Genomic DNA, 24,954 nt, shown 5'->3' with positions numbered 1-24,954 from the left:
GCTATGCACGGTAACTGTATAGCTATAAGATTTTGTTAGCACTGGCACTTTTTTATTCCACTTTTGATCCCGGGATGCATCACGCCAACATAACATTTCCTAGAATGGAACCAAACTGGCACACTATACCAATCCCACATACCTCGATGTCAAACTAGATAGGTCCCTCACATACAAACCCCATATCGAAAAAGTAAAAGCTGAAGTGGCTTCTCGAAATAATATCTTACAGAACCTAGGAAACTCTGATTGGGGTTGTCTTTCCGGATACAACACGGTCAATTGTATGCTTTAGCCGTAAGCTATTCGGTTGCAGAATTTGCCTGCTAAATTTGAGAACGTTCGGCACATGCCAATAAAATCGACCCCATATTAAACCAAAGCTGCCGTTTGATAACTACAGGTTGTCTCAAACCAACCAACATCACGTCGCTACACATTCTGTTTGGAATTGCTTTTCTCAACATCAGAAAAAGTGTGACCAGCAGAAAAGAAAGATCTTGTCAGGACATGGATTTAAAACATCTACTATGGCTAAACTCCAGCACACAGGCGATTGAAGTCAAGAAAAATTGTTTCTTGTTTCAGTTGTCCTACTGGGTGAAGATGAGGTCGCCACCAATCTGCAAGTTCAACTATGGCAAGGGGAGCAGGCGGCTGGGCAGACATCGGCCAATATGGATCTCTCTCCCACAGAAAGCCTTCCTTCCAGAAAGCATCAACCCTGTGAGTATTGACGATACATCAACCGGTTAAGAACTGGTATTGGAAGATGTAAGACGATGATGCGACACTGGGGGTATTCCTTGAGAAGCAAAAGTTGCATATGTGGGCGGGAGAAAACGAAGCAACATCTACACAAATTCCCTGTCCTAAAAGCAAAATGCTCTGCCTAGGATTTAGCCGAGTTCAACAATAGAGCAAGATGCTCTGGGCTATGGACCTGTGACACAGCACGGAAAAGATTGAAATACAATAGTGCAATGCTTTTCAACCTTTAAAACAACGGTACGCACCTTTTTCGTTACGCAAAATTTTCATCCGCACATACCAAAAATTGTTAGTTTGCAGCATTTGTTTGCATTAGTTTTCCTTATTTGTGAAATATCAATGGAATGGTTTATGAAATTAAATCTTTTATCAATCGATTTTTAAATGGATAGGTAAAGTTGCAATTGATTTGCTGTATTTTTAGACATTTAAGAAAAACGAAATAGGCTAAGTCAGGTCGTAGTGACTGTCGAAAAATTAAACGTAATAATTTTAGCCAACCCAGTAGAATCTACTGACCTCATGTACATACATATCTGACTACAAGAGTAACACAATATATACTAACAAAGAAACGCAAGCGATGCAACTGAGGAATGTGCTACAGAACGCTAATCGATTGTGACGCGCAGTGCGAAGGTAATCAATTCCAACGTCTGTACTAGAACACGCTGGAGGTAGTTGTTGCAATGACGCTGGTCATGAGTTACATAGAACCAACGTAAATGAATGTCGACTAAAACAGGATTGATGGGAATTCAAGTTTGGATTACTTCACTCGCTAGCTACCGCCCTTGGAAGAAACTTTGCTTTTGACAACAACAACAAACATTATTATACAAATTAAAAACAACAGAACTAGAAAATGTGCAAAATTTCCATGAGCAGATAAAGAGAAGCAGCATTTTGTATTTAATCATCCCAATATATTAATGTATCAATTGCTGCTGAGCATTTCTAAAAATTTCAGACTACTTCGTCACAACTTCTTGCTCCAAAGCCTTTCGCTTTAGGTCATCAAGTGTCTAATTAAAAGGATTCATTTTTTCTCGTTTTGTTTTGCTTTTAACCCACTTTCAGCTAGGTAGGCACTTTTGTGCGCTAACGAGCTTGTTCTCCTCTGTTTTCTTTGTTCTAAGTTTTGACGCTATAAAAATAAATAGAAACAACTGTGCACCTTTTGTTTTTTTCTTCCTTTTCTCAAATTCTAGTGACAAGCAAACAAACGACCATTCTTTACCTCAACCAAACTAAAAACTGGTGAATTGTGCTCCACGTAGTCAAAAAATGAAACGTGTAACTTACAAAAAATGTGAGATCATGTGATTATCCAAACAAAAATGCTGAATCGACAAAAAAATGAATGATGTACAAAATAATGCAATACATAAGAAAACGACAACAACATAACTGAGGATCACCTAAACGATGTTTAAACTTGGATTTTGTATTGAGAAGAAACAGCTTCTTATTCTACATGGCTAAAGAAAAAAAATCAACTCTTAAGTTTTTCTATTAAGCAAAAGGTCACACTTTAACGTATATCACTTGTAGAAGAGTGCCTGCTTTTTAATGTGAAATTGCTTTGTGTTTTAGTCACAATTTTCCTTATAAACTCCATTGATTGCAGTCATTAAGATCCTTCTTGCACTCAGTTCAGTTGCAGAAGAAAAATAGTATTAGCAGAGAGTGGGAATCGAACCCACGCAATCGAAATTACTACTCCTTTGCCCTAACCCATTAGGCCACGCAGGCTGTTGCGATGCATTCAGTTAAATTTCTTTGTACCAAAATCTTTCGATAAAGACGATCAGAATATCACGTGTTGAATCACATGACTGAAATCAGCTGATTTGCGTATGCGTTTTTTCTACAAGTGATGTACGTTAAAGCAGGGCTTCCCAAACTAGAGGTCGCGACCCCAGAAGGGGTCGAGCAACGAACTTCAGGGGTCGCAGAAAGTATACCAATTTGTACAAGGTACTGCATATTAACACTTCTGTGCGAGATGCTGTGACAGTTATTAACTTTATTAAGAGTCGCGCACTCAATAGGCTGCCCGTATTTTCGACAATTTATGAGGTGAAATGGAATCGGAGTTAAAAACTGTTTTGTTGCATCATGAAATGAGGTGGCTTTCAAAAGTCAAAGCTTTAAAATGACTAGCCAATTAACGTTGAAAACCGAAATCGTGATTTTTCCAACAGAATAAAATTCAGTCTTGGTCCACCATTTTCTCAATAACATCTAGTTTTTGAAATTATGTCAAATGTCAAATTTGCTTGAAAAACTAAATTAATTTAGTTTGTCCCTCCTAGGAGAAAACATCAATATTTTGCATTGAAGTCTAAAATTGATGCGTTCATCAAAAAATTGAACATCTGGAAACCAAAATTTCAAAATGATTTATCTGAAATGTTCTCACTTCGTCTACCGTTCCAACCAAAGCAACATTGAAACCGTCTTGAGACTAGCTTTAACGAACAGTGAGCTACGGCTGGACTTGCTTTGTAGCAGAAGGCAGTCACACCCATCACACTGAACAAAACCTTGTTTGCTTTCTTGTTTTGTTTCCAGTAGGCTAACCCAGGGCCTGATTAAGGCTCACGGGGGCCCGAGGCACAGCTAAGTTTAGGGGCCCCTGTTGGCAATCGCTTTCAATGCAATGCCATATAGTCTCTGCAAATGATGAAATATGGGCTAACAAATAGTTCAAGCAAAGCTATAACTTCATAAATATTAATTTAGCCAATTTACCTACAACTTTCTAACACAAAGGACCCAACCCCATTTTTTTTATTGTACTTTTTGTGCTTTCCGATTTCTTTCAATGAAAAGAAATTGAATATGTGAATTCAAAAAGGGCCCTCCAGTTTTGTTTTTTTTATTTCACTATTTGTGCTTTCCGATTTCTTTCAATGTCTTCTAAATGATACTTAAAAAAACAGTCAAATTTTTTAAACATATCAGTAAACACATAAAAAATACCCTATCAATATTTCCATTGATTTTGAAATGGGCCCAACTACAGCAGTTGCACTTCAACTTCTCTATAGTTTCTCCACAGAATCCTCACTGAGTGAACTTTTTAGGTATGATGCTTCTTACGAGTATGTTTAAGCATATAATCATTATCAAAGTTTCACCACAAAACTAAATGACCAAAGTAATTAAAACAGTTGTACCAAAAACACTTTGTGGCAATTGGGCCCTTTTTGAATTCATATATTCAATTGCATCCAACCTGTTATATGTTAAATACATTTCTGCAGATCATGTTACTAACGTTATCGCATTTTAACTTGTTTTTAGATAGTAATGGTGTTTTTAGAGATGTTTCAGTGTAGTTAGGCCCAAATTTGAGATGTTTTAGTATAATAAGGGCCTAAATCATCTTCTTAATGGACAATTACACGCAGTGAACTTTAGCAACTCAAAAAACACTTTACTAAAACACAAAAATCTATTATTTGTGGGCCCCCTGAGATGGTGGGCTCGGGCCCCCTTGACACGGCACTGCTTGAAACCTATAAAAGTATTGACGCCTACGGTACTAATGTAAAAAAATTGGGGGCCCCCAAAACCAGGGGGCTTGAGGCCTGTGCCTCGTGTGCCTCATGGTTAATCGGGCCCTGGGCTAACCCATTCGTTGTGAGGGTCAGAAATAAATATAAACAATAAAAACAAACTGAACCGAGTGCCAGTAAATTGTTTTTGGTTTTCGTTTGATCTAAGCTTTTTAATAAATATCACAAATGGATATTTCGCACTGTTCATCATTTTAATCGTAAGGGGTCGCGAAAAATTTTTGGAGATTAAAAGGGGTCGCTAGCAAAAACGTTTGGGAAGTCCTGCGTTAAAGTGCCTACTTTTCAGCCAAATATAGGTAGTGTGATTTTGCACAAAATTTTGAGTGCTTGGATGGGCTGGATTTTTTTAAATTTATCAAGAGTTCGCGAGTAGAATGTTGCTCATGGTAGCTCGAAGCTGCAGGTTTTCATCTGACTCTTTTTTTAGCTATCTTCAGAATAAAATAGCCTAAGTCATGAGCAACCTTCCACTCGCAATCTTCAAGTTTTGTACCACCAATCAACTTATCTAGAGTTCTGACCCAAAATTCAGTTCAGTTTTCACGGTTAAAAACACCATTCGCCTCGTAAACGCGTTGCAAAACAGCCACATGTTCTTTTTTTACAGTAAGCCAAAACTTGAACAAGTAACACACATCTACATTATAAACGTCCGCCCCGTTAGCTCAGTGGTTACGCGTCGGGCTCAAGATCACGCGGCGCTGGTTCGACTCTCGGGGTGTGCGCTTGAGCAACGCATTTCAGGACTGCTCTCCATTCAGCGGCACCTAGTGAATGGAATAATTTCTCGGCAACAACACTTCAACAATCGGAAAACTTCACTCTGCCAATCTCGGTAACCGGCCCTGCGTCAAGAGCCTCTACAAGTATGCGAACAAGTACCAGGAATAACCTATCAAGGCTTTGTCAGTCCGAGGATAAAGATTCAAAAACCAAACCAAACCAAACCAACCAAACCAAACTATAAAACTTGCAACCTGCGACTACTGCTGAATTTTCCCCTTGATTTTGAATCAAAGCTAGCCTAATTTTGCAGAGAACCGCGGAACCAGCAACCTTATAACGAAGTCAACACATGACAAGACTGAGTTGGCATAATGGAAAGACACAAGACTATTGTCAATTACAATACGGCTAATTCTGTGACGTAACAAATCGATCTTTAAATGATCAGCTGGCACTGTTTCAGTAACAACAGTTGAGAGATCAGTCATAACAACGTAATGTGATAGAAAACTTGTTTTTGGCCTAAACTTATGGGAGGTTTTGTCTCCATTGCCTCCCCTGCAGAACCGCCACTGGATTATTTCCAGTATTCATCAATTAACGCGTCTACTCGTTCTAGGTGGCTTGAAATCCATCGATATGACAATGCGTTTTTACGTGATCAATGCAAAACAATCTTTAAAAGTAACCTATATGTCAATGCGCATTTGATAATTTAGTTAGGTAGTTTAATTATGGTAGTTTCGTATGATTATGGTAGTTAATGTACTTGAAAACTTTTAACAACAAACGTTTAAAATCACTTTCTTACTTATAACATTCAATCGTTGCAGTTGGACAATCAGGAGTATTTTTGCAGCGCTTTTCATCAGTTCCATTAGAACAGTCGTTAGAGCCATCACATATTTGATGAACATCGATGCATTTATTTCCTAACGCACATGGAACTTCGTTTCGGGAGCAATTGTTATCACGAAACAAAGGATCGCAAATCTCGCTGGTAAATTGTCTCTCACATAAACATTCGTCCGATAAGTCAGCGCAATCAAACACAGTATCGCACACTTGCTGACGTTGTATAATTGTTCCATCAAGACAAGGCCAGCATTTGGAAATGTTTAAGATTGGCTTCCCATCTTCATTGAACGCATAACAATCGTCTTCATTGTTAAAACAGACTGAAAGTCTTTTATCAAATTTGCTTGACGTTGGCAGCATAGATTGTTGTGGAACAATGCATCGATACGGAACAGCTGTAGAGTTTTGAATTCGGTAGAAATTGAAGTCGGTAGGAAAACCATTGCACTTGAAACCAAATCCGATTTGTTTCTCATCTGATGTGTCGCGACAATAAACTTTCCCATCACATAAGAAAGTTAATGGTTCGCACTCGGATCCGTCATCGCAGCGAACATAGTTGCGCCTGAGTGGGTCAGTGCAATTGTCTTCATCGAAGCAATTGCCGCAGTTTGCGAAACCATCACATCTCTGTTCTTCTGTGAAATGGGAATCCCAATTATGACATGAATTGTTGAACTGACTTCCATGGGAAGGATCGCACCAGTATTCATCACCCATATCAGCACAATCGTAAGTTCCTGAACATCTCAAGTTGTCCGCAATGATTTCTCCACTGCGGCATCTATCCCCACCAGTGGTTACCATCAAATTAACAAACACCAAACAACTAGTTAATACCTCAAACATGATTATTCTAATCACCTTAATAAATAATTAAAATATTAAACAATTTCATTATTTTTACTTTCATTAAATTTTGACTCTACAAACCATTTTACATAAAAATATTGAGTTTACAGATTTATCAGATCAACTGCATAAAAGTATGTAAAAGTAACGTCTATGTTTATATTGAACAATTTTGTTTTGACTCGCATTAATTTTGGTTCTATTTCAACTCTAATGTTTGTTCATGAATTGAAATTATAATTTTCAGAATGATTGAAACAAAGATTTTGGTTCTAACGTTACAAATAGAGCAATTTCCACAAGTTTATAGAAGTTATTCATATTTCTTCGTAAATAGTTCAATAAAATCGCGAATAATTTGCGAAGAATTCTTTACTACGAAGTCATTCATGCATCACAATTACATATTGTGACGTCACTTTTGTAAGAGTCAAGTTCAAACTGTCATATTTGCAATTCAATGACGCATTTTGGATGTGATGATCATTGTGTAAATTTTGAATTGAAACACTTTTTAAAAACTGTACGCAACAAAATACTCACAATGTTCATAAATCATACACTGTAATTAGACGGGAGAAGTTAATTCTAATTTGCATTTTCGCCCTGATTAGGGTACAACAAAATATCCTATGACCTTTTGTAGGCTATAATGTTTTTGAAATTTCCACCCAACTCCTATCACAACAGAAATATAGCTTATCTTCAATGATTAAATTTACTTTTGTATGGGGAGCAATTTCCCCAATCGCCCCCTGGATCCGCCACTGCGTAAAATCCATTTCGAAACCTCAACAGCCTTTTTGCTCGTTAGTGTAGTAAAATGCATGATGATTTTTGTAATTAGTTCAGGGCAAGTCCATGTACAAATCTACTCCACGACAAAATTCTAAACGGTGAACATGTTTAAAATAGGTCTAGCCTTATTAGTCTTAATATTAGCCTACTAGCCTTTCTCCCACGACACAAGTAGCCTACTTTCCGGCCTGTTGTATTTTTAGACATGTACATAAAAATGAAGTAAGAAAGGTCGCAGTGACAATTAGACTGTCGACATACAACGTAGTAGTAATAATAATAATTAAGGTAACCAATTTTTTGACCTAAAAACTTGAAATTTTGACTTTATAATTTACAAATTTTGACCTAATTTTGACTCATAACTTTTTGCGTTTGCAACTCACATGCAAAATACAAAGCATAGGCTATTAGAAATCAAATCGTTAGGTAAAGATATCTTCTTTTTCTAATGAAATAAAAGAAAAATGTCGAAGACTCAACCACACCACAGCTAACGAACACATAATGAAAGTCACTCGAAAAACTGCAAAAGATAAATATGGAGTGTCTTTAAATATCTCGAAATTACTGAGAAGGTTCTGCAGTATTATAGTTCAACATTAAGTAATGTTTCACATTATCGCCCGCCCCGATAGCTCAATTGGTTAGCGCGTCACTTATGGAACGAAGAAGCTTCAAGATCAAGCGGCGCTGGTTCGATTCTCGGGGTGTGCGCTTGAGCAACGCACGTTAAGGACTGCTCTCCATTCAGCGGCATCTAATGGATGGAATAGTTCCCCGGCAACAAGACTTCAACAATCGGAAACTTCACTCTGTCAATCTCGGTGACCGGGCCTGCGTCAGTGATTCAAAGCCTCTACAAGTATGCGAAACTGCCAGGATTAAGCTCTTCAATAAGCTTTCCCAGTCCGAGGATAAAGATTCAATCAATCAATCAATCAATCGCCTTTGAAGTTCCTGTCTCTCGCCAAAATTTTTCCTAGAATGGAGAAGCTCTCTCTACTAATACAGAAGTTGCTTGGGAGTTCCTCAGCAGGCTATATAAATGTGGTGAAATATCATCTCGTCCCATTTTCACAATGCACTTGATGTCATTCCTTCAGATACTTGCTTGAATATATAGTTTAACCTTGGACATAATTATAGGCTAGCTAAAGACAAATTTAAGAACATCAGGAAGCTAAAACTCAATACTATATGCATAATGGTCTGTGTAGCTTTAATAAAATATCAATAGAGAGAAGAAAAACAAAAAAGAAAATTTTGACCTAACCATGAAATTTGACATTTTTTTACCTAATAACTTTGAAACGTCTCTTCGTGTCAGCCTGAAATTTAGTTTATGGACGTTTTATAAACTTTGGTCAAGGCAGAAAAATTTTGACTTCATTGACTTTTGGTTGCCCTAATAATAATAGTAGCCAACCAAGTAAGTGAACCATTTACCTCTTTGTACTTACTGAATGAGTCAGGGCCGTTGACAGAATTTCTCGGGCCCAGTAGCAATTTATTTCGGGCCCCCTTCATCGAAAAAGTTATGAATATAAAGGTTGTGTACAAACTTTTATTGATGTCGTTTAAGCATGGTCATTTAACAAACCTTGCGCAATCTTAAAATTTCTTGAACCGCAAAACTTACTATCTCTATCTAGCGGTTGCTTTTTTGAACTTTTATTTGTCACATGGCGCTAGAGCAGTGGTTCCAACCTTTTTTCTTTCGTGGCCCATTTTCGTTGAACAAAAATTATTATGGCCTAATAATTGTTTATACAAGAAAAAAACTGCAAAATAAGTTTAAAAAAAACAGCAGAAAACATTTCAAAACAGGTTGTTTATTGAACCGTGCATCAATGAGATGCGTGCTCCTGAACGTTATTGATCAACTTGTAGTTACAGTAGTTCTCAACATTAATGTCGTATTCTTTCTTTGAAAGGCACAAGTATCGTCAATTTCTTCCCCCAAGAATTCACACAAAATACTAAAAACAGATCCGCAGATGTTTCAGTAGGCTACCACTTTCAGTTAGGCTATGACTTGATTGTAATCACAAAGTGGTCTATTACATCCTAAAGTGCTGTAAAAACTCAACTAAAACTATGTGTTCAGTCATAAATAAGTTAACCATTTCAATAGATTATTTAGATAAATTCACATTTGATTTAAGTTACGTTTCTTCCCAATTCCTTTCAACACGATTATTCCTCCCTTTAAGTTAAAAATTTCTCCTTATGGAGGCAAGTGACTCCCTATAACAGGGGTCACCAACCTTTTTTGCATGAGGGCCACTTTGGCACTAAGGAGAGCTGTGGCGGGCCGCACTGATAAAATTTTAGGTAGGTTGACTCTTATGCTAGAAGAGAACACAATTCCTACCCAATATCCAGCGTTACATGTTGTTCACATTTATGTTAGAATACCGCAGCAACAAAATTATTCGAACAACGCTACTGCCAGGCCAAGCTCCTTTTACAACACATTTGACTTTTTTAACAGTGCCTAATAAACGAGGCCACTTGTTATGCGCACTTATAGCGAGGCGAGTGGTTTCATAAGAATATTCATCGCCAAGCAAGAGTGGTGTTGTCACTTCGCTTCGCAAAGGATATCTTGCAATTACTAGTTTCAATAAACAAGGAAATGTTTGACACATCGCAATACAGGCAACAATAGTGACCTGCAAACATATCAGCGAAAAATAGGCTCCAATAACAGGGAAAAAGAAACCAGGCACCATGAAACAAACGCTTGTGGAAATCACCGAAAAATCGTAATTCTATCGTAATTCATGAACAGTCTTCCCTCTAAAAAAGCAATGAGTTGGTTTATCATCCTTTTTGTGAGAGTCTATAAAACTGTCTTTCTTTTATTATGGACAACTGTCAGTTGCGGTGCTTATCAGCGTGGCAAGAATTTCTTGACTAACAACATTTTGCAGTACTTGCTTCGGCAGTACATATACTAAAATTGGAACGAGACAGAAAAGATCAGCATGGCCCCTGCGCAAGGATGACACGCAAAATCGTGAAGTGTTCCATATTTCTTTAAAAAAAAAACATTTTGCAGCACTAAGCTAAATTTAAATTTATATATAATATTTTGCCTATTATTATAAATTGAGTTGGCACACCGACCTATTTTGCCAACTAGAACTTGCATAAAGAGAACACTGCTCGTGAAACACAATAACGGTGAAACGCACACTAGTGCTTACATGACATTTGCAAACTTAAAATAAGCAACCCTATTCTTACAGACAATTTCGAAGTTCGAAAACAGACGTTAGCAACCACTGTGACAGTGTGGCTGGACATCCCATTGGAACAACTTGAAGCAACCCCCACCTAGAACTATAATCTGATTGGTCGGTCGGTGGAATCGTATGTAAAGCGAAAATATGCTTCCCGGAAAGTATTTTTGACCTTCGTGCTCTTTAACTCCTTAAAAAAAGTATTTTTTGTTATACTTGTACGCTGATACCTTCCGCGGGCCGCAGCGATACAGCGTGGCGGGCGGCATGCGGCTCGCGGGCCGCCAATTGGTGACCCCTGCCCTATAAGAACCACACTGTTGCAGTTTTTTTAACCCTTTGCTTTTCAACGTTTTTTTGGAAGTTAACTGCTCAAGGGGGGGCCATTTTTGGATCAAATTCAATCAGCTGTTACGTGTTATCCGCTGGTGATATTTCAACAAAAGTTGCACTGGTGTGAAAACAAATCATTTGTCTATAAGTTTGAAAAGTCATTATTTTAAAATTTTATATGTTAAACTTGATATTTCAATTTTTGCAAAGGTACCCAAAAACGACAATTTTGATTTAACTTGCCGCTATTTAATTGCCGTGCTAATCCGATTTCATGCAAACTTCTGAATAACAAAGAGCTCGATCGAACGCACGAAGTGTGTGTGCGGTGTGCCGAATCATTGCATTGATTAGAATTTACGACTTGCGAGCAAATCTTATTGTAAGCTACTCACTGATTCTAAAATAGTTACAATCAGAGTAACATTGTTACACGAATTTGAAAAAAAAAAAAACTGCGTTTGATGTCTTACATTTTTATCCTAAACTAATGCATTCCGAAACTCATGGCTAGCTTCTAGTTTTATGGAACCAAATTTCTCATAAGTAACACCTTAGCCTGCTTGAATAGCTGTTTACATCTTCGTTTGTGTATTTTAGGTCTACAATTGAGTTTGTAGTATGAATATTTTTAGTAGAGAGAAGACAATTGAACAAGTTGTTGAAATTATCTGAAATTTCTAAGTTCAAATTAGGTGCTTTTGAAATTGTGGATTTGTGTCAAGTCGCAACACAAATATCATGCAGGCCACATCATAAGTCATTTCGCTTACGGGTGTTTATAAACATGACTCATAAATTACATCCACAAAAAATACAGCATTTACATCAACAAAGCTAAGTTCGAAGCTCACTTTTTATTGAAGATTGTGTCAATCAATTTGAAATAACATTTTTAGTCTGCCAGCGTCGAAACAATGCAACAGCGAATTGAGAAACTTGCGTAAACAAAGGAATGTGAAATAACCCACAGTCAGCAAATTTACATAAATTTAACGTTTACAAATGTTGAATCAATGTAAAAGGACTGGATTGCTGACTGGGTTCTTATTGTTTGAAGCACAAAAAATACGCGTAAATGCGACAACATCAGCAAGGCAGCGATTATGTTTCTGGCCAAAAACAAATTAACTTTTGACTTCAAAGATAAAAATGATTATAACGAAGCTTCAAAGTTTGTCATAAAAATATTGCAGAAATACAATAAACATAATCATTTTGTGCCAGATTGTGAGAAGACTTCCTAGATTCTTTCCAAACATTTGCATGATTGCAAATTATTTTCTATAACTTTATATTGCCAAAAAATGGCTTCTTTGTTGAAACAACGTGGCTACAATTCTATAAAAAATTCTTAGGCCTACTACATTGAAGTAATAAATTTTTTTTGTGATTTTGCTGATGACGTTTTAGAATATCCGAGAAGTAAAAAATAATAATGATGAATTATTTTACAAAACCGTGGTTTGCAAGCGCTTTACAAAAAATTGTTGGGGGAAAATTTACTATTAGACGTCAAATGTTTGTAAAAGAAAATTGTCGGTTTACGTATTTATAATGTTTATTGCGCTGTTATCGAATTATAAACTGTCTGTATTGTCTACCTTTGTAGTTGCCGGCCAGCTTAGACCAGCATGCAAACTACGCGTTTTTGGTATTTGCATCGTGTTATGATTCTCGAAAATTTCCCACAAGGTCTTTATTTTCATCGTGATATTTTTGTGCTTTTTCTGTCCTAAACTTGAAGTCATTGTGAAGCACAATCCACATCGGTTTTTAGACTCAATCTTCATTGAAAATCTTTTGTGTGGTGCATCATTTCAAGTAGTGTCTTCCCCTAAGCTGTTACACAAACCGCCCAGAACCAGGTTGATTATTATGTATCTTACAGCCGTTGAAAGCCCGTTATTGTATGTGTGGAATTATTACTGTAAATGTCTGACTAAATTCATGCCAAAGTCGAGCAAATTCTGCTTTCGGGATCCTTGCCGTTATTTACTGTATTTTTTGTTGATACGTTTAGGCAGCATTTTTCCAAGATAAATGAAGACATCGGTATTGTTCGTCACTTAGATTTAGTTTCCTCAGCATTGTTTATTTATTCTTTGATCCACTAGTTTGTCTCACTTTTGGTATAATCGGATCCTTTATAAATGGAGGGTCTTCACAATAACCGGCCTCTTATACTGTACATTGGCGCAACGTATTCAGACGTTGAATCAATGATCAAGAAAGCTGATTTGTTTTTTGTCTAATGTGACGCCTAACTTTATGCCTTGTCTACATTACAAAATATTTTGTAATGTACATGAGGCATTATCATCTTTATTTTGCGCTCTTTGGAACAACACACAGTGCACGGTGAAACAATAATGCAGGACATAAGAACAAGTAGGCGACATAAAGCAGGGAAGGGACGCCATCGAGTTAGCTGCTACGTGTAAATGGAGCTATCTCATAATTTTGAGTGTATCTCACAATTACTGTTTGCAAAAACGCTATTTCTCCGGCTTCTCCCAAAAGCATTTGCAGTCATACATTTCCGCAATTGCAATGCTTGTCAATGAGAGTATTTCCATAAAACGTTTATTTCAAAACCAGGTTTTCGTGCCTTTACCCAAGATTTCTTATTGTAACGTTTTTTATTCGTCAATGAATATTGTCTACTTGAAATAACTGTTTTGAATAGTTTGTGGCCTACATAGCCTACTATTTTGATCGTGGATTGCTATTCTTCTTTGTAGAGCTGATAACGCAAAAAACGTTTGCTATTATTTTTTCTAATTAACAGCTTTGTGATCACTGGCTTTTCTTTTGTAGCATAAGAAATAACGCGCTTTGTATTATTGAGGTCAAACCAAACAAAGGAAAACAAGAGGATGTTTCTCTCTGCTCGCGCATATCGATGCACAAAGCAATTATGAGCTTATGGCTTGTTATCGCAATGTAATCCATTTCACGCTTTGCTGGAAGTTAGCTAGAAATAGCAAAAATTCACCAAAATCTTGAATTTACAAGAAAACTACACAACTGTTAGCATCAAATTTAATATCATCAGATCCGCCTGGCAATTTTAGGAAAAGTCAAGAAAAACCAAGTGCATGGCGTTACTGTGCTTCAAATAATCAAAGGAAATATGAGGGGGGGGCCAAATCTGGCCTCCCTTTGAGGAGCAAAGTGTTAAAATTAGCGTTCGTATATTATGCAACCAACGGCATTGATTACATCACGCCACCCAAGATATTATTTCAATAATTAGAATGGGAATTACCATTCTGCAGCAAATTACAGCAGCATCAATCACCATTCATTCATTGCAATCAAAACAACTAAACAAAACACACAAGTGTCAAATTAACTATAGTAACACAAATGAAACTAAATCTTTCACTAACGCTGGCAAATTTTTAAATAGGTCTGTGGCCCACCTTAAAATTTTTCCATGGCCCACTAGTGAGCCATGACTTACCGGTTGAGAACCGCTGCGCTAGAGTATTACTTCCGATTCCATTGATGTTTCACTGGTCATTCTAGGCTCACCACAAGAATTTACAGCAATGCAGACACCAGACAGTCATAAAGTTTTCAATTTGATTTGGGAAAGGTGTTTGGGCCTAGGTCAAACATTTGTTGATTGCTGCAATCTGAAAAACGGTTTTATTCTCATTTTTAGAGCAGAAATAGGGAAAGTAATCTTCTTACCTGTGCCATTTCAGTTTTTGAGTTTGAACAAATATTAGCCTGTTTATTTTGAAATTCGTGTTTTGGGAAATATTCGTGGTTAGGGAAATCGCTATACTAAACTATATTCTTATTTTACTGTTTGGTGGCAGAAGTGGTTATTTTACAACCAAAAAGCTGAAGTGGGCCCGGCACCCAGAAGGGGGCCCTGTACTTTACCATCTGACGGCTGAAATGGCTATTTTAACGTCTGATGGCAATTCCTTTAGATCTGATTATATTAAGATCTTGATAATGTTTGAAGTCGCGGGGATTTTTTTAAATCCAGGCCCCTTCAATATTCCGGGCCCGGGTCCAATTGTACCACCTGGACTCCCCTGTCAATGCCCCTGGACTGAGTGTACAAAAGCAACGCAATATATACTGTAGTAAGAAAAGAAACGCAAAGCATGCAACTGAGGAAGGTGGTACAGAACGCTAATTGATTACGACGCGCAGAGGGGTGGTTATCAGTTCCAACGTCTGGACCAGAAAGCGCTGAAGGTGATTATGTAGTGAGGCTGGTCACGAGTTACATAATATCAACGTAATTTAAATGGCGACTACAACACTTTCCGCCGCAACTACGTATAATTTTCAGCACAACAACGTCGAATTTTGCATGGAAATATTTATCAACATAAACTTTTATTAAAACAATGAAAACTATTAATACTACAAAAAGTGCTCAATGCTAAGCAAAAAAGCAAAGCAGAGCGAATTAAATCAAATATAGTTATTGCTATCTGAAGCCTTTACAAATTGTTTCACCTAACACGGATCATCAGAAAGTCTTATTCAAATAGAATAAGATTCAAATAGATTCTCTTTGAATAAGATTTTCTGATGATCCGTTAGGTGAAACAATTTGTAAAGGCTTCAGATAGTAATAACTATATTTGATTTAAACTTTTATTAATGTTTATCAACACGATTTAACCTTCTGTCTACCCTCTGTTTATCGTTTTTCACATCTATCGTTTTTTGCAGCGTTTTCACCGTTATGTAAATTTTAAATTACTTGTTTTGGGTAAAAAATTAGTTTCGATGATGAAATTAAAGCTCAATAGAAAAGAAAGTAACAGATTACAAAAGCCACAACTTATAAATACTGAAGAAAAACCAAAAATACACGAAATTTAACAAACAAGTCACACAGCAGTGCAAGGGTGGCCAAGCACTGCAAGCAGTCTAAGAACCTCATTTCTAACAGAGCACACCACAAAGAGTAACCGCACTTCAGTGAAGTGACTTCACCCTGTCTCTTCCTCTCATACACACCTTTGTTCAGTTACATTTGTTGTGAATGTTACACTTAATGTTACATTCATTGCAATGAAAATGACAGAAATTTAGGAGTCATGCTTTTACTTTGTGTGCCAGGCTAAAGTATTTTATTGGGCTTTTGGCAATTCTCGTCTTGAACGATCTTCTTTAAATCTGTCTTGTATTCCGTTGTTGTCAATCAAAAGCAATTCGCTCGCATGAGTGTCAGCCAAAACTGATCGATGCTTTGATTTCACTTTGTTTAGGGTAGAAAACAATGATTATTCTTCTCTTCCATAAATAGTTTTACGACATCTAAATTCTGAACAAAGCGATACTGTAGAGTAGGCTACCAGGCTATTTTGCAGAGCAGTGTAGCGACAGGTCATTTAGAAAGCCTTGATCCAGCCATGGCCACCTGGAGATGCGGCCTGATTTGTCACATTTTGCAGATTTTGATTACAGCTACTGCTGGTGCTTGACTGACATTTTTTAAGATGTTCTTACTTTTTGCGGTTTCCTAATGACATAAAACTGTTTTGCTGCCTTGGGGAAGCAATAGCAAATGAGAAAAAGTAAGTTGAAAAACGCAAAATCAGACTGTTATTGAAAATTAACAGTCTGACTAAAATCTTCAAAATCAAATTTTCTTTGTTTTTCAACATGTGAAGATGTTAAAATCTATTGTATCATCTGGGGAAAAGAAGAATAAAAGCGTAAAAATCTAATTTTTAGAAAAATTTATTTAAACGTTCGCCCAAAGTTAGAAAAACCTGAAAATTTATGCAAAATGTGACAAATCAGGCCGTATCTTTAGGTGGCCATGATCCAGCTCAGTGATGAAGTTGGAGCTCCATTCGTGGTAAGTGCAGTTATTTTTGGTATGGGCAGATTTGCTTTTGCAAATGAAGTGATCATTGTATGTTTCACATCTATGCCACAAGTTTTCTCTTTTAACCATATCTTAGTACGAGCTGTTTTCGTACGCGGAAAGTACGTCACGAGCTATCTTAGCCCTGTTCTAATTAATCGCTAGTAACGGGAGCTATGAAAATCCCCGAGCCAAAATATTTTACAAGATAATAGCCATGTGTATTGTGTATTAGGGTGGTGTGAAAAAAATAAAATTTTGATTTTTACTCTGTAATAGCGATTAAAAGTTGTAGTGTGGCTTTGACTAATTAGCTTTGCAATTTTAGTGTTTAAAATAAAGTTTACGTCTACCCCAAGCAAGTTCAAGATTACAGAGGAAGTTCAGAATAAATATCACGATCTGCTTCAGAATTTTTCCCACAGCAAAACCGTCGCATGTGACGTCATAGAGGATATTTCTTATGATTTAATTAGTCCATTTAAGCAACATAATCGTTAATATCGTCAGAGTAATAACATAATGGCGTAACTCACTTTTTGACGAAATTGAGATATTAGTGTTTTGTAGGTCCCTAGAATGTAGTGCATCTGCCACATAATTTTCTACGAATTACGTTAACGAGAAAGTGGTATTTTCGTAAAAATGTCAAATGGCCTAACTCAAACGCATGACTTAGGCCATTTTACAAATCGTTTTAATCGTTTGCTGGAAATAAAGTTTTCCTCCAACAGAGCAGATGGTCAGAAGACGACGATCTAAATTGTACAGAAATAGAGCTTCCACTTCATCACAAGTCTAGACGATTAATTTAGCACAAAATAATTATGTTTTTTTCTTTTCTATGTATCGTAATCTTGGCCATTTCCAAGTAACTGCCCTACTTAAATCAATCTGTTTTCTTTCTGTTCCTTTGAGAAGCTTCATTTTCCTATCACTCTGTTAGTGCGACTTATCACCTCACACTGTGATACAGGTCAGATCTTCTCAATGCACCGTTTCTCGGAGTCTTCTTGCACCCATGGCAGGTTTTTGTAGAAAGCTATTGTTGGATACTTAATTAATTCTCAGTTTAATATCACACTTAACAACTTTATAAGCTCATTGCTGGTTCTTCGCCATCATTTTTGAGTTTCATTGATGGGAGAAGAACATAGGAAAACATAGATTTCAATACGTTTGAATTGACTTTTATGTGTAGGTAAATGTGCTAAAATGGGAAAAGAGGAAAATCACTTTTTGGCAAAATTTCTCAATGACTTGCCTACTGTAGATTCCCATTACTGTAGAAAGGTCACAACGTACAGAAAGAAGAATTTTTTGTGCCGTGGAACTACCATTATTCAACTTCATCGGCAATACAAAGAGCTTGCTGAATCATCAAGAATTCGATCATTGAGCACAGCCTATTTTAGTGAAGTATTTCATATTGAGAACTTTTCCGTCTTCATCGTCGGTGCCAGCTCGTGTCCAAGCATTGGTTTGTCTTCAAATTAAATTTGGCTTTGGATGGTGATGTCGTATGTGGCTTTGGTGGCCCAGTCTATGATGGAAAAGACGTAGGCAAAAGGCACTGGGAGACGATCATCATACATCCGCCGCCAATGTGTGAAACCTGGCTGGAGGTTTCCAACTATACCAAGCTTGCCCCCGTTTCCCGTGATATCATCGCCATTCGGGTTTGTTTGGTCCAGGTCCAAATTGAGACAAAGGCCATTCGCTTGTATGGTTGTTTAAGGTGGTTGTAACTACGCGAGGGCTACGCACACACTATTGGCCAGCTCCAAGTCCACTGCGGTCCAATAGGATCGTAACGTGCAGCTTTAGGGGAACTGGTTGCAACGGCTGCCGGGTGCTCTGTTCATACCACGTAAGAATCAGTGAGACGTGTGTGTTTCATTCAAACACAGTAATATTACCAAGGAACAATACGATGACCACACAAAGTTGATGAATGAAGCTTGAGATGAGAAGACGAAAGAAAAAGAGTCCGCTAGCGCAGTAAAATCCGTATGGACCATGGATTTACAGGCTGTACTTCTGTGTCCCAAATCTAAGGAAAGCAGTATGTACTATAATACAAGCTGCAGGTACACAATTTTACACTATTCAATCTTGAATCAAAAGATGCTTATTGCTCTATTTGGAATGAAACAGAAAGTGATTTACGCAGTGAAGTATTCGCTTTCTTGCAGTTTAATCATTTCGAACGGGTAATTTCTGGAAGCCCCGGTCTGGAGGAAATAGTTATTTGGAGTGATGGGTGTGGATATCAAAATAGAAACTCTAATGTCTCGAGTGCCTACTGTGCCCTTGCATGAAAGCAAGGCATCACTTTTACTCAGAAGTACCTCGTGGCTGGTCACACTCAAATGGAGTGCGATAGCATGCACAGTACTATCGAGCGAAAATTGGTAAACAATTTTTCTACGACGAGAGATTGCGAAATTATCATTCAGAATGCCAGGATCAGACCGCATCCCAACAATGGACAGAAGATGCAACACAGTAATTTTATGAAAATCGATGGATGGTGCTTGTTGAGTATCAGGCCTGGAAAGAAAGCTGGAGATCCCACGGTTCATGATCTTAGAGGCCTGAATCACAAAAACAGTGGAAAGGTATTGTACAAGGTCCCATTATGTGAGGCTGCACAGTGGGAGGATCTGCCACAGCGGTCACAAACAAACTTAGACGACACTACGGTACATGGATTCCTATTTTGTCAAGCCATCTTCCAATCAAATTGAGGAAATACAATTATCTCTAATCTATGAAACATGTTATGCCAACATGGTGCCACTCCTTTTTGGATATTTTGCCTCATCCCTTATAATTTATTCAGCTTGTCTTGCCAACTCTGAACTGTTTTTGAGCGAAATATGCTGTCTAGCGTGAAGTATAACTCCTATCGTTAGATTGGAGTTGTTATTAGGGATTTTCCTGTTAATTCTAGTCGTATTATTACTGTTATTATGTCACCGTTAAGAAACTCATATTGATAAAGTCAAAATATCAAATGGCCTAAGTCATGTCTGTGCATTCGGAAAATGGCCTAAGTCATCCCAGCACATTATGGGATGCAATATGAAGCAAATCAAAGTATACATGCTCATTGTACTTGTGTCGACATGCTATTTTCGTTTAACTGTACAATAAATATGACAAAAACAACCGTGTAGACAGTTTTTTTCGATTATTTCAAAACAAGAAAAAACGAGTTACGCCATTATTTTATTAGTCTGGCGATATGCAAAGAACCATTAACCACGATCATTTGATAATAATTTGTGCTGAATGTCGCTTTAACTTACAGGGCAGATGTAGCTTAAGTTCAAAGTTGTTTAGTAGCAGATTACTATTACCCCGCAGTGTAGATAATAAAGAATAGGCATTTAAAATCATGTTCATGTTCTATTTGAATAAGAACATTCTAATGATCCTCCTTTTAGGTGAAACAGGCTGTCAAGATTTTAGAGAGTAGTATATATAGTTGATTTAAAATCATGTTCATTTATGTTTTGGGCTTCCAATGCTTCTTCTGGTACTCTATGTGTCATTGGTTGTGATGGTACAAACGTACATACAGGGAGCAAAGGAGGGGTGCTGCGAATTCTTGAAAAGGGACTGAAAAAGCAATTGCAGCAATTTGCATGTTTGTTGCATTTTAATGAATTACTACTGAAGCACTTAATGCATTATCTTGATGGAGTTACACCTGGTCCACAAAGTTTTTCTGGTTCCATTGGTAAAAACTTTAAGACTGTGACAGTCTAACAGTCGCTGAGTTCAAGGCTGTAGATATTCAACTGCCTTCAATTGACGTGAACTCAATGTACAGACCAGCAGTACTTGTATGACATCTGTAAAGCAATTAGCTCAGGCCGTTGTGATGCCAAGCTTGCCTATCGTAATCCAAGAAAGATGAATCACTCCAGATGGCTGACAACAGCCAATCCCACTTTGAGGCTTTATGTTTCACAAAAGAATCCCTGTGGAAATCTGAGAGCGTTGGTGGAGTACATTGCCAAGGTATACGCTCCAACGTGGTTTGCAGTGAAAACGCAACCTTCCTGTTCTAAATAAGGAGCTATACATCTGCTTCACGTAGTTAAAAAGTCGCGTTATCTTAGCGATGAACTAAAAACAATAGTTGAATATATAGGCCTCAAGCCTCCTGGTTTTGGTGGCCCCCAATTTTTGTTTACATTTCTATTGCTAAATAGAATTTTAAAATGACATGTTACAAGTGAGGTTTTACAAGTAGCCTACTGGTGCTGTAGTATTATAATCCCTGCTCATATGCCATGCAAATGTAGTTCTACATGATTACATACATCACATGTTTCCAGTTGGCCTGTAAAATTAGGAAGTGGCTATTTTTACACACTTTTTGCCATGGGTAAAATCAAGTGTTGCCAGAGTTAGGATTAAAGTTAGGAAGGGTTGAGGCAAGGGTTAGAGTTAGGAATAAGGTTATGGTTTTGATGCTTGCCCAGGACCAAAAAAATCCAAAATACAAGTTTTTGTTCTCAACAGCATTATACTTTTCTCAAATTAGGGCAGAATTCCTTTTCTGGCAACGCTATTGAGGCTATTTTTACACGGCATAGTGTAAATATAACCACAGACATAACTAATCAAATCCACCTAATAATTTAAGTACAAAAGAAAGTAGTTAAAACTTAGTATAACCTATTAATTATTATTCAAGCGCATCAATCAAAATTCTCACATTTCTCTACTGCATTTTCAAATAACTGCTAAAGCCGTGATTGTAGATCAGGGGTTCCCAACCTTTTTAAGTTCTCGTACCACTTAGCCACCACGGATTGTCAACACGTACCACTATTTTCAAAACAACTAATTTGATCCAATGTTAAATTATTTGCAAGATGATGAATCTGGATGTAAAGTCAGCGAAAGTAGCAAAATTACCAACAAAACATCACAGAGTCCATTACACCACACAGCACAGAACGCATCAGAATAACAAAGGAAAAGACACAACTAAACACAAACACAATACAACTAAATTTAATGAGATTTTTGTTTTTGTTTATCTTTCACCAGTTGATCGATGCGTGACATAACTTTGCTTATAGCACTTCTGAAGTCATGTCCAGGGGAAATTAGTCGGTTTCGATTTTTTGATTTGATGTTCATAAGAATAGAAAATCCCTGCTCGCATTCCCAAGTAGAAGGAAAAATCAGTAGCTGTGGAATAGCGTGGGAAGCTAGCGTTGGGTATGAAGAAGCCTACTAAGCCAGAAGTTTATTGCAGAACAATCTTTGCGTTGTTTTTTTGCTGTCTGATCCTCCTGCAGGTCTATCAGTTCCTCTTGTTCACCTGTACCGACAGGTAGGTCGGCTGGGTCCACTGAGAAAGGATCTGTGCTGTATGGGCAGCTTGTGGTATCTAGAAAGTAATGCTGCAACTCAGCAGTTAGCAGCGAGAGGTGCTGGGTAATTTCTCTGGAAAAGTCATCACTGATTTCTATTTCAAGGGCTGACAGAAATTTAAACATACCATAGTGCTTGTTTTCCACATTTTTCCTCCATAATTCCACCTTTCAGATAAAAGCTCCCAGTTTTGAAACAAAGTCTACGACAGTGCAGTTTTGCCCTTGAAATGACAGATTTAAATGATTGAAAGCTTCAAATGTATCTGACAAATAAGCCAATCTTGCAATGAATTCCTCGTCCTCCAGATCGTTTTGAAATTCATGATCTTTCTGTTGGAAAAATAAAAGTAATTCATTCCTCATTCCAAAAAGACGCTTAGTTGTATTTCCTCGAGAGAGCCAGCGCACTTCTGTGTGATATATAGAGGAGACAAGTGTGGTCTGAGCCGAGATCTTCATACAGAACCCTAAACAATCGAGTATTTAAAGCTGATGTTTTAACAAAATTTGCGATTTTGACTACCCTGTTCAAGCACATTAACAACTTTGCAGGAAGAACCTTTGTGCAAAGAGCAAACATGTGTATGAAACAATGAACACTTATGACGCGAGGTGACACAGCTTTGACATGGGATTGAAATCCAGACTTTCTACCGAGCATAGAGGGAGCCCCATCTGTCGTACATCCGACAAGATTTTCCCAATCCAGGTCATTTTCCTTGAAAAAATTATCCAAAAAGTTGAAAATATCTTTTCCTTTTGATGTAGTGGACACCTCATGATTCAACAATAATTCCGTTTTTACAGCATCGTTCTGTGTAAAGCGGACGTAGACAATCAATTGGCAGCAGTTTGTGACATCTGTGGATTCATCAAGTTGTAAGGCAAATCCAAACTTCGAATCTCTTACTCCTGCAATCACTTGGTCAGTGATATCAACTGACATTTCCTCGATGCGTCGTTTCACAGTATTGTTAGAAAGCGATACACTATTCAACTTTGCCACTGAATCTTCTCCAATTAAATTTCTGCCTAATATCTTTGCTGCTGGAAAAACAAGTGACTCCGCAATGACATGAGCTTTTTTGTTTTGGGCCACCTGAAGAGATACTTCATAGGATGCCTTCACAATTCTGGCATTATTTTGGTAAAACTGGCCTGTGTGATCCATGCGCTGTCGCTTCACGTTCTCCCCAAGTCGCTCAAAATAACTCTTATCTCGATTCATCTTATCTGCATGATTGGACTCAAGATGCCGCTTAAGCAAACTTGGTTTCAAAGCTGCATTTGAAAGGGTTTTCGTACAGATAACGCACTGAGGTAAGCTATCTCCACGATGTTGAATAGCAATGAAGCCATACTTAATATAATCTGCGCTATACTTTCGCTTCGACATTTTCGAATATTTAGACAAAAATGTAATGCTGTTCAGGATTCAGCCACTACACGTCGGAAAACCAACATCAGAATAAACGCAATTCTGCAATTGCACAGACCACATTGCACACATAATAGCTTCGTCACAGACACCATTAAGTTCGCACAGCGGCATTGTATTAATAACAATGACAGCCGGGAGCAAGATCGACAAAAGCAGCTTAGGCTACTGAGTGCAGAGAATTTAGTACGGAAAGAAATAAAAGTGTTGTTCGCATATTTTAGAAACTCAAACTTAAATAATTGTTGCAATAGGCCTACTTTCTTTGACAATACTACTACATATCGCATGCAACAGAGAGCTGCTCGCGTACCACCTGAAAAGCTCTCGCGTACCACTAGTGGTACGCGTACCACCGGTTGGGAACCCCTGTTGTAGATTAAATCCTGGAATACGATTACTATTAATGATGGCAAGAAAATGCGATTATCCAAATGGAGCGAAAAAAAAGAAAAAGAAGAGCTGACAAAGCTGAGCGTGACAAGAATATTCGAAAAACAATGCCGTCAATTATTTCATTTCTTCAGAGAGAAGTTCAGGTTGAGTCAAATGTTGAAGTTGGCACGTCTGCTGCTGAAGCAGTTGCTGTTGTTGCTGAAGCATCATCATCATCTTCTATTGCATCATTACTAGGTGTTAATTCCAGCAATGACGCAGTTCATGGTGATGTTACATCAACATCCAGCGTCTCCTCACCAGCAGCTCACTCTCCTTATAATCGTTCTAGTCCCAATATTTCTTATGTTAATAATATTGGAAATTGGCCTGAAATGATTACGTCTGACGTGAAGGAATAGTGGTGTAGTGTTGGTAGTGAAGACTGCCAACATTTACAACAACATTTTTAAAATTTTGCACTACAGTATGACTTGAACAAGAAAAGGTACTGCAGTTCTTCATTATTTTACTGCAATTGCATAAATGGTGAAGAAACCGTTCGATTATGGTTGTGCTTTTCTCCTTCTACTGGAAAACTGTATTGTTTTGTCTGCAAATTGTTTGGACGGCAGACAGACAGTAGTCCGTCATCAGGCGGTTTGTGTGATTGGAAAATTGCTGCGCGGAAGATAAGTAT

The 24,954-nt window shown here is 37.6% G+C and overlaps 1 protein-coding gene, 1 non-coding gene and 1 pseudogene across 2 annotated transcripts; 1 reads left to right on the top strand and 2 right to left on the bottom strand.

Annotated features, from left to right (window-relative positions):
• Positions 1–10,533: 10,533 nt before the first annotated feature.
• Positions 10,534–10,640, top strand: LOC145785059 (U6 spliceosomal RNA). The gene has a single exon (XR_014291112.1). It is a non-coding gene; the product is annotated as a U6 spliceosomal RNA (small nuclear RNA).
• An 11,433-nt stretch (positions 10,641–22,073) lies between these two features.
• On the bottom strand, positions 22,074–22,564 carry LOC145768925 (protein FAM200A-like; annotated as a pseudogene).
• Positions 22,565–22,609: 45 nt separating this feature from the next.
• On the bottom strand, positions 22,610–23,837 carry LOC145767856 (zinc finger BED domain-containing protein 5-like). Its single transcript, XM_082579536.1, has 2 exons — positions 22,965–23,837; positions 22,610–22,771 (listed from the first exon to the last, which is right to left on the bottom strand). The coding sequence occupies exons 1-2, from the start codon at positions 23,835–23,837 to the stop codon at positions 22,610–22,612; spliced, it is 1,035 nt and encodes a 344-aa protein (XP_082435662.1).
• Positions 23,838–24,954: the final 1,117 nt, after the last annotated feature.

The sequence above is a fragment of the Aplidium turbinatum genome, chromosome 1 (genome assembly GCF_918807975.1).
Source record: "Aplidium turbinatum chromosome 1, kaAplTurb1.1, whole genome shotgun sequence".
Classification (NCBI taxonomy): domain Eukaryota; kingdom Metazoa; phylum Chordata; class Ascidiacea; order Aplousobranchia; family Polyclinidae; genus Aplidium; species Aplidium turbinatum.
This window is presented reverse-complemented; position numbering and strand designations above follow the sequence as displayed.

Excerpts from the sequence above, each read along its gene's own strand:
- LOC145767856 (XM_082579536.1), bottom strand. The coding sequence starts at position 23,837 with ATGTCGAAGCGAAAGTATAGCGCAGATTATATTAAGTATGGCTTCATT. Across the intron at positions 22,772-22,964 it reads TGTTAATGTGCTTGAACAGG|AAAGATCATGAATTTCAAAA; the intron begins GTAGTCAAAATC and ends TTTTTCCAACAG.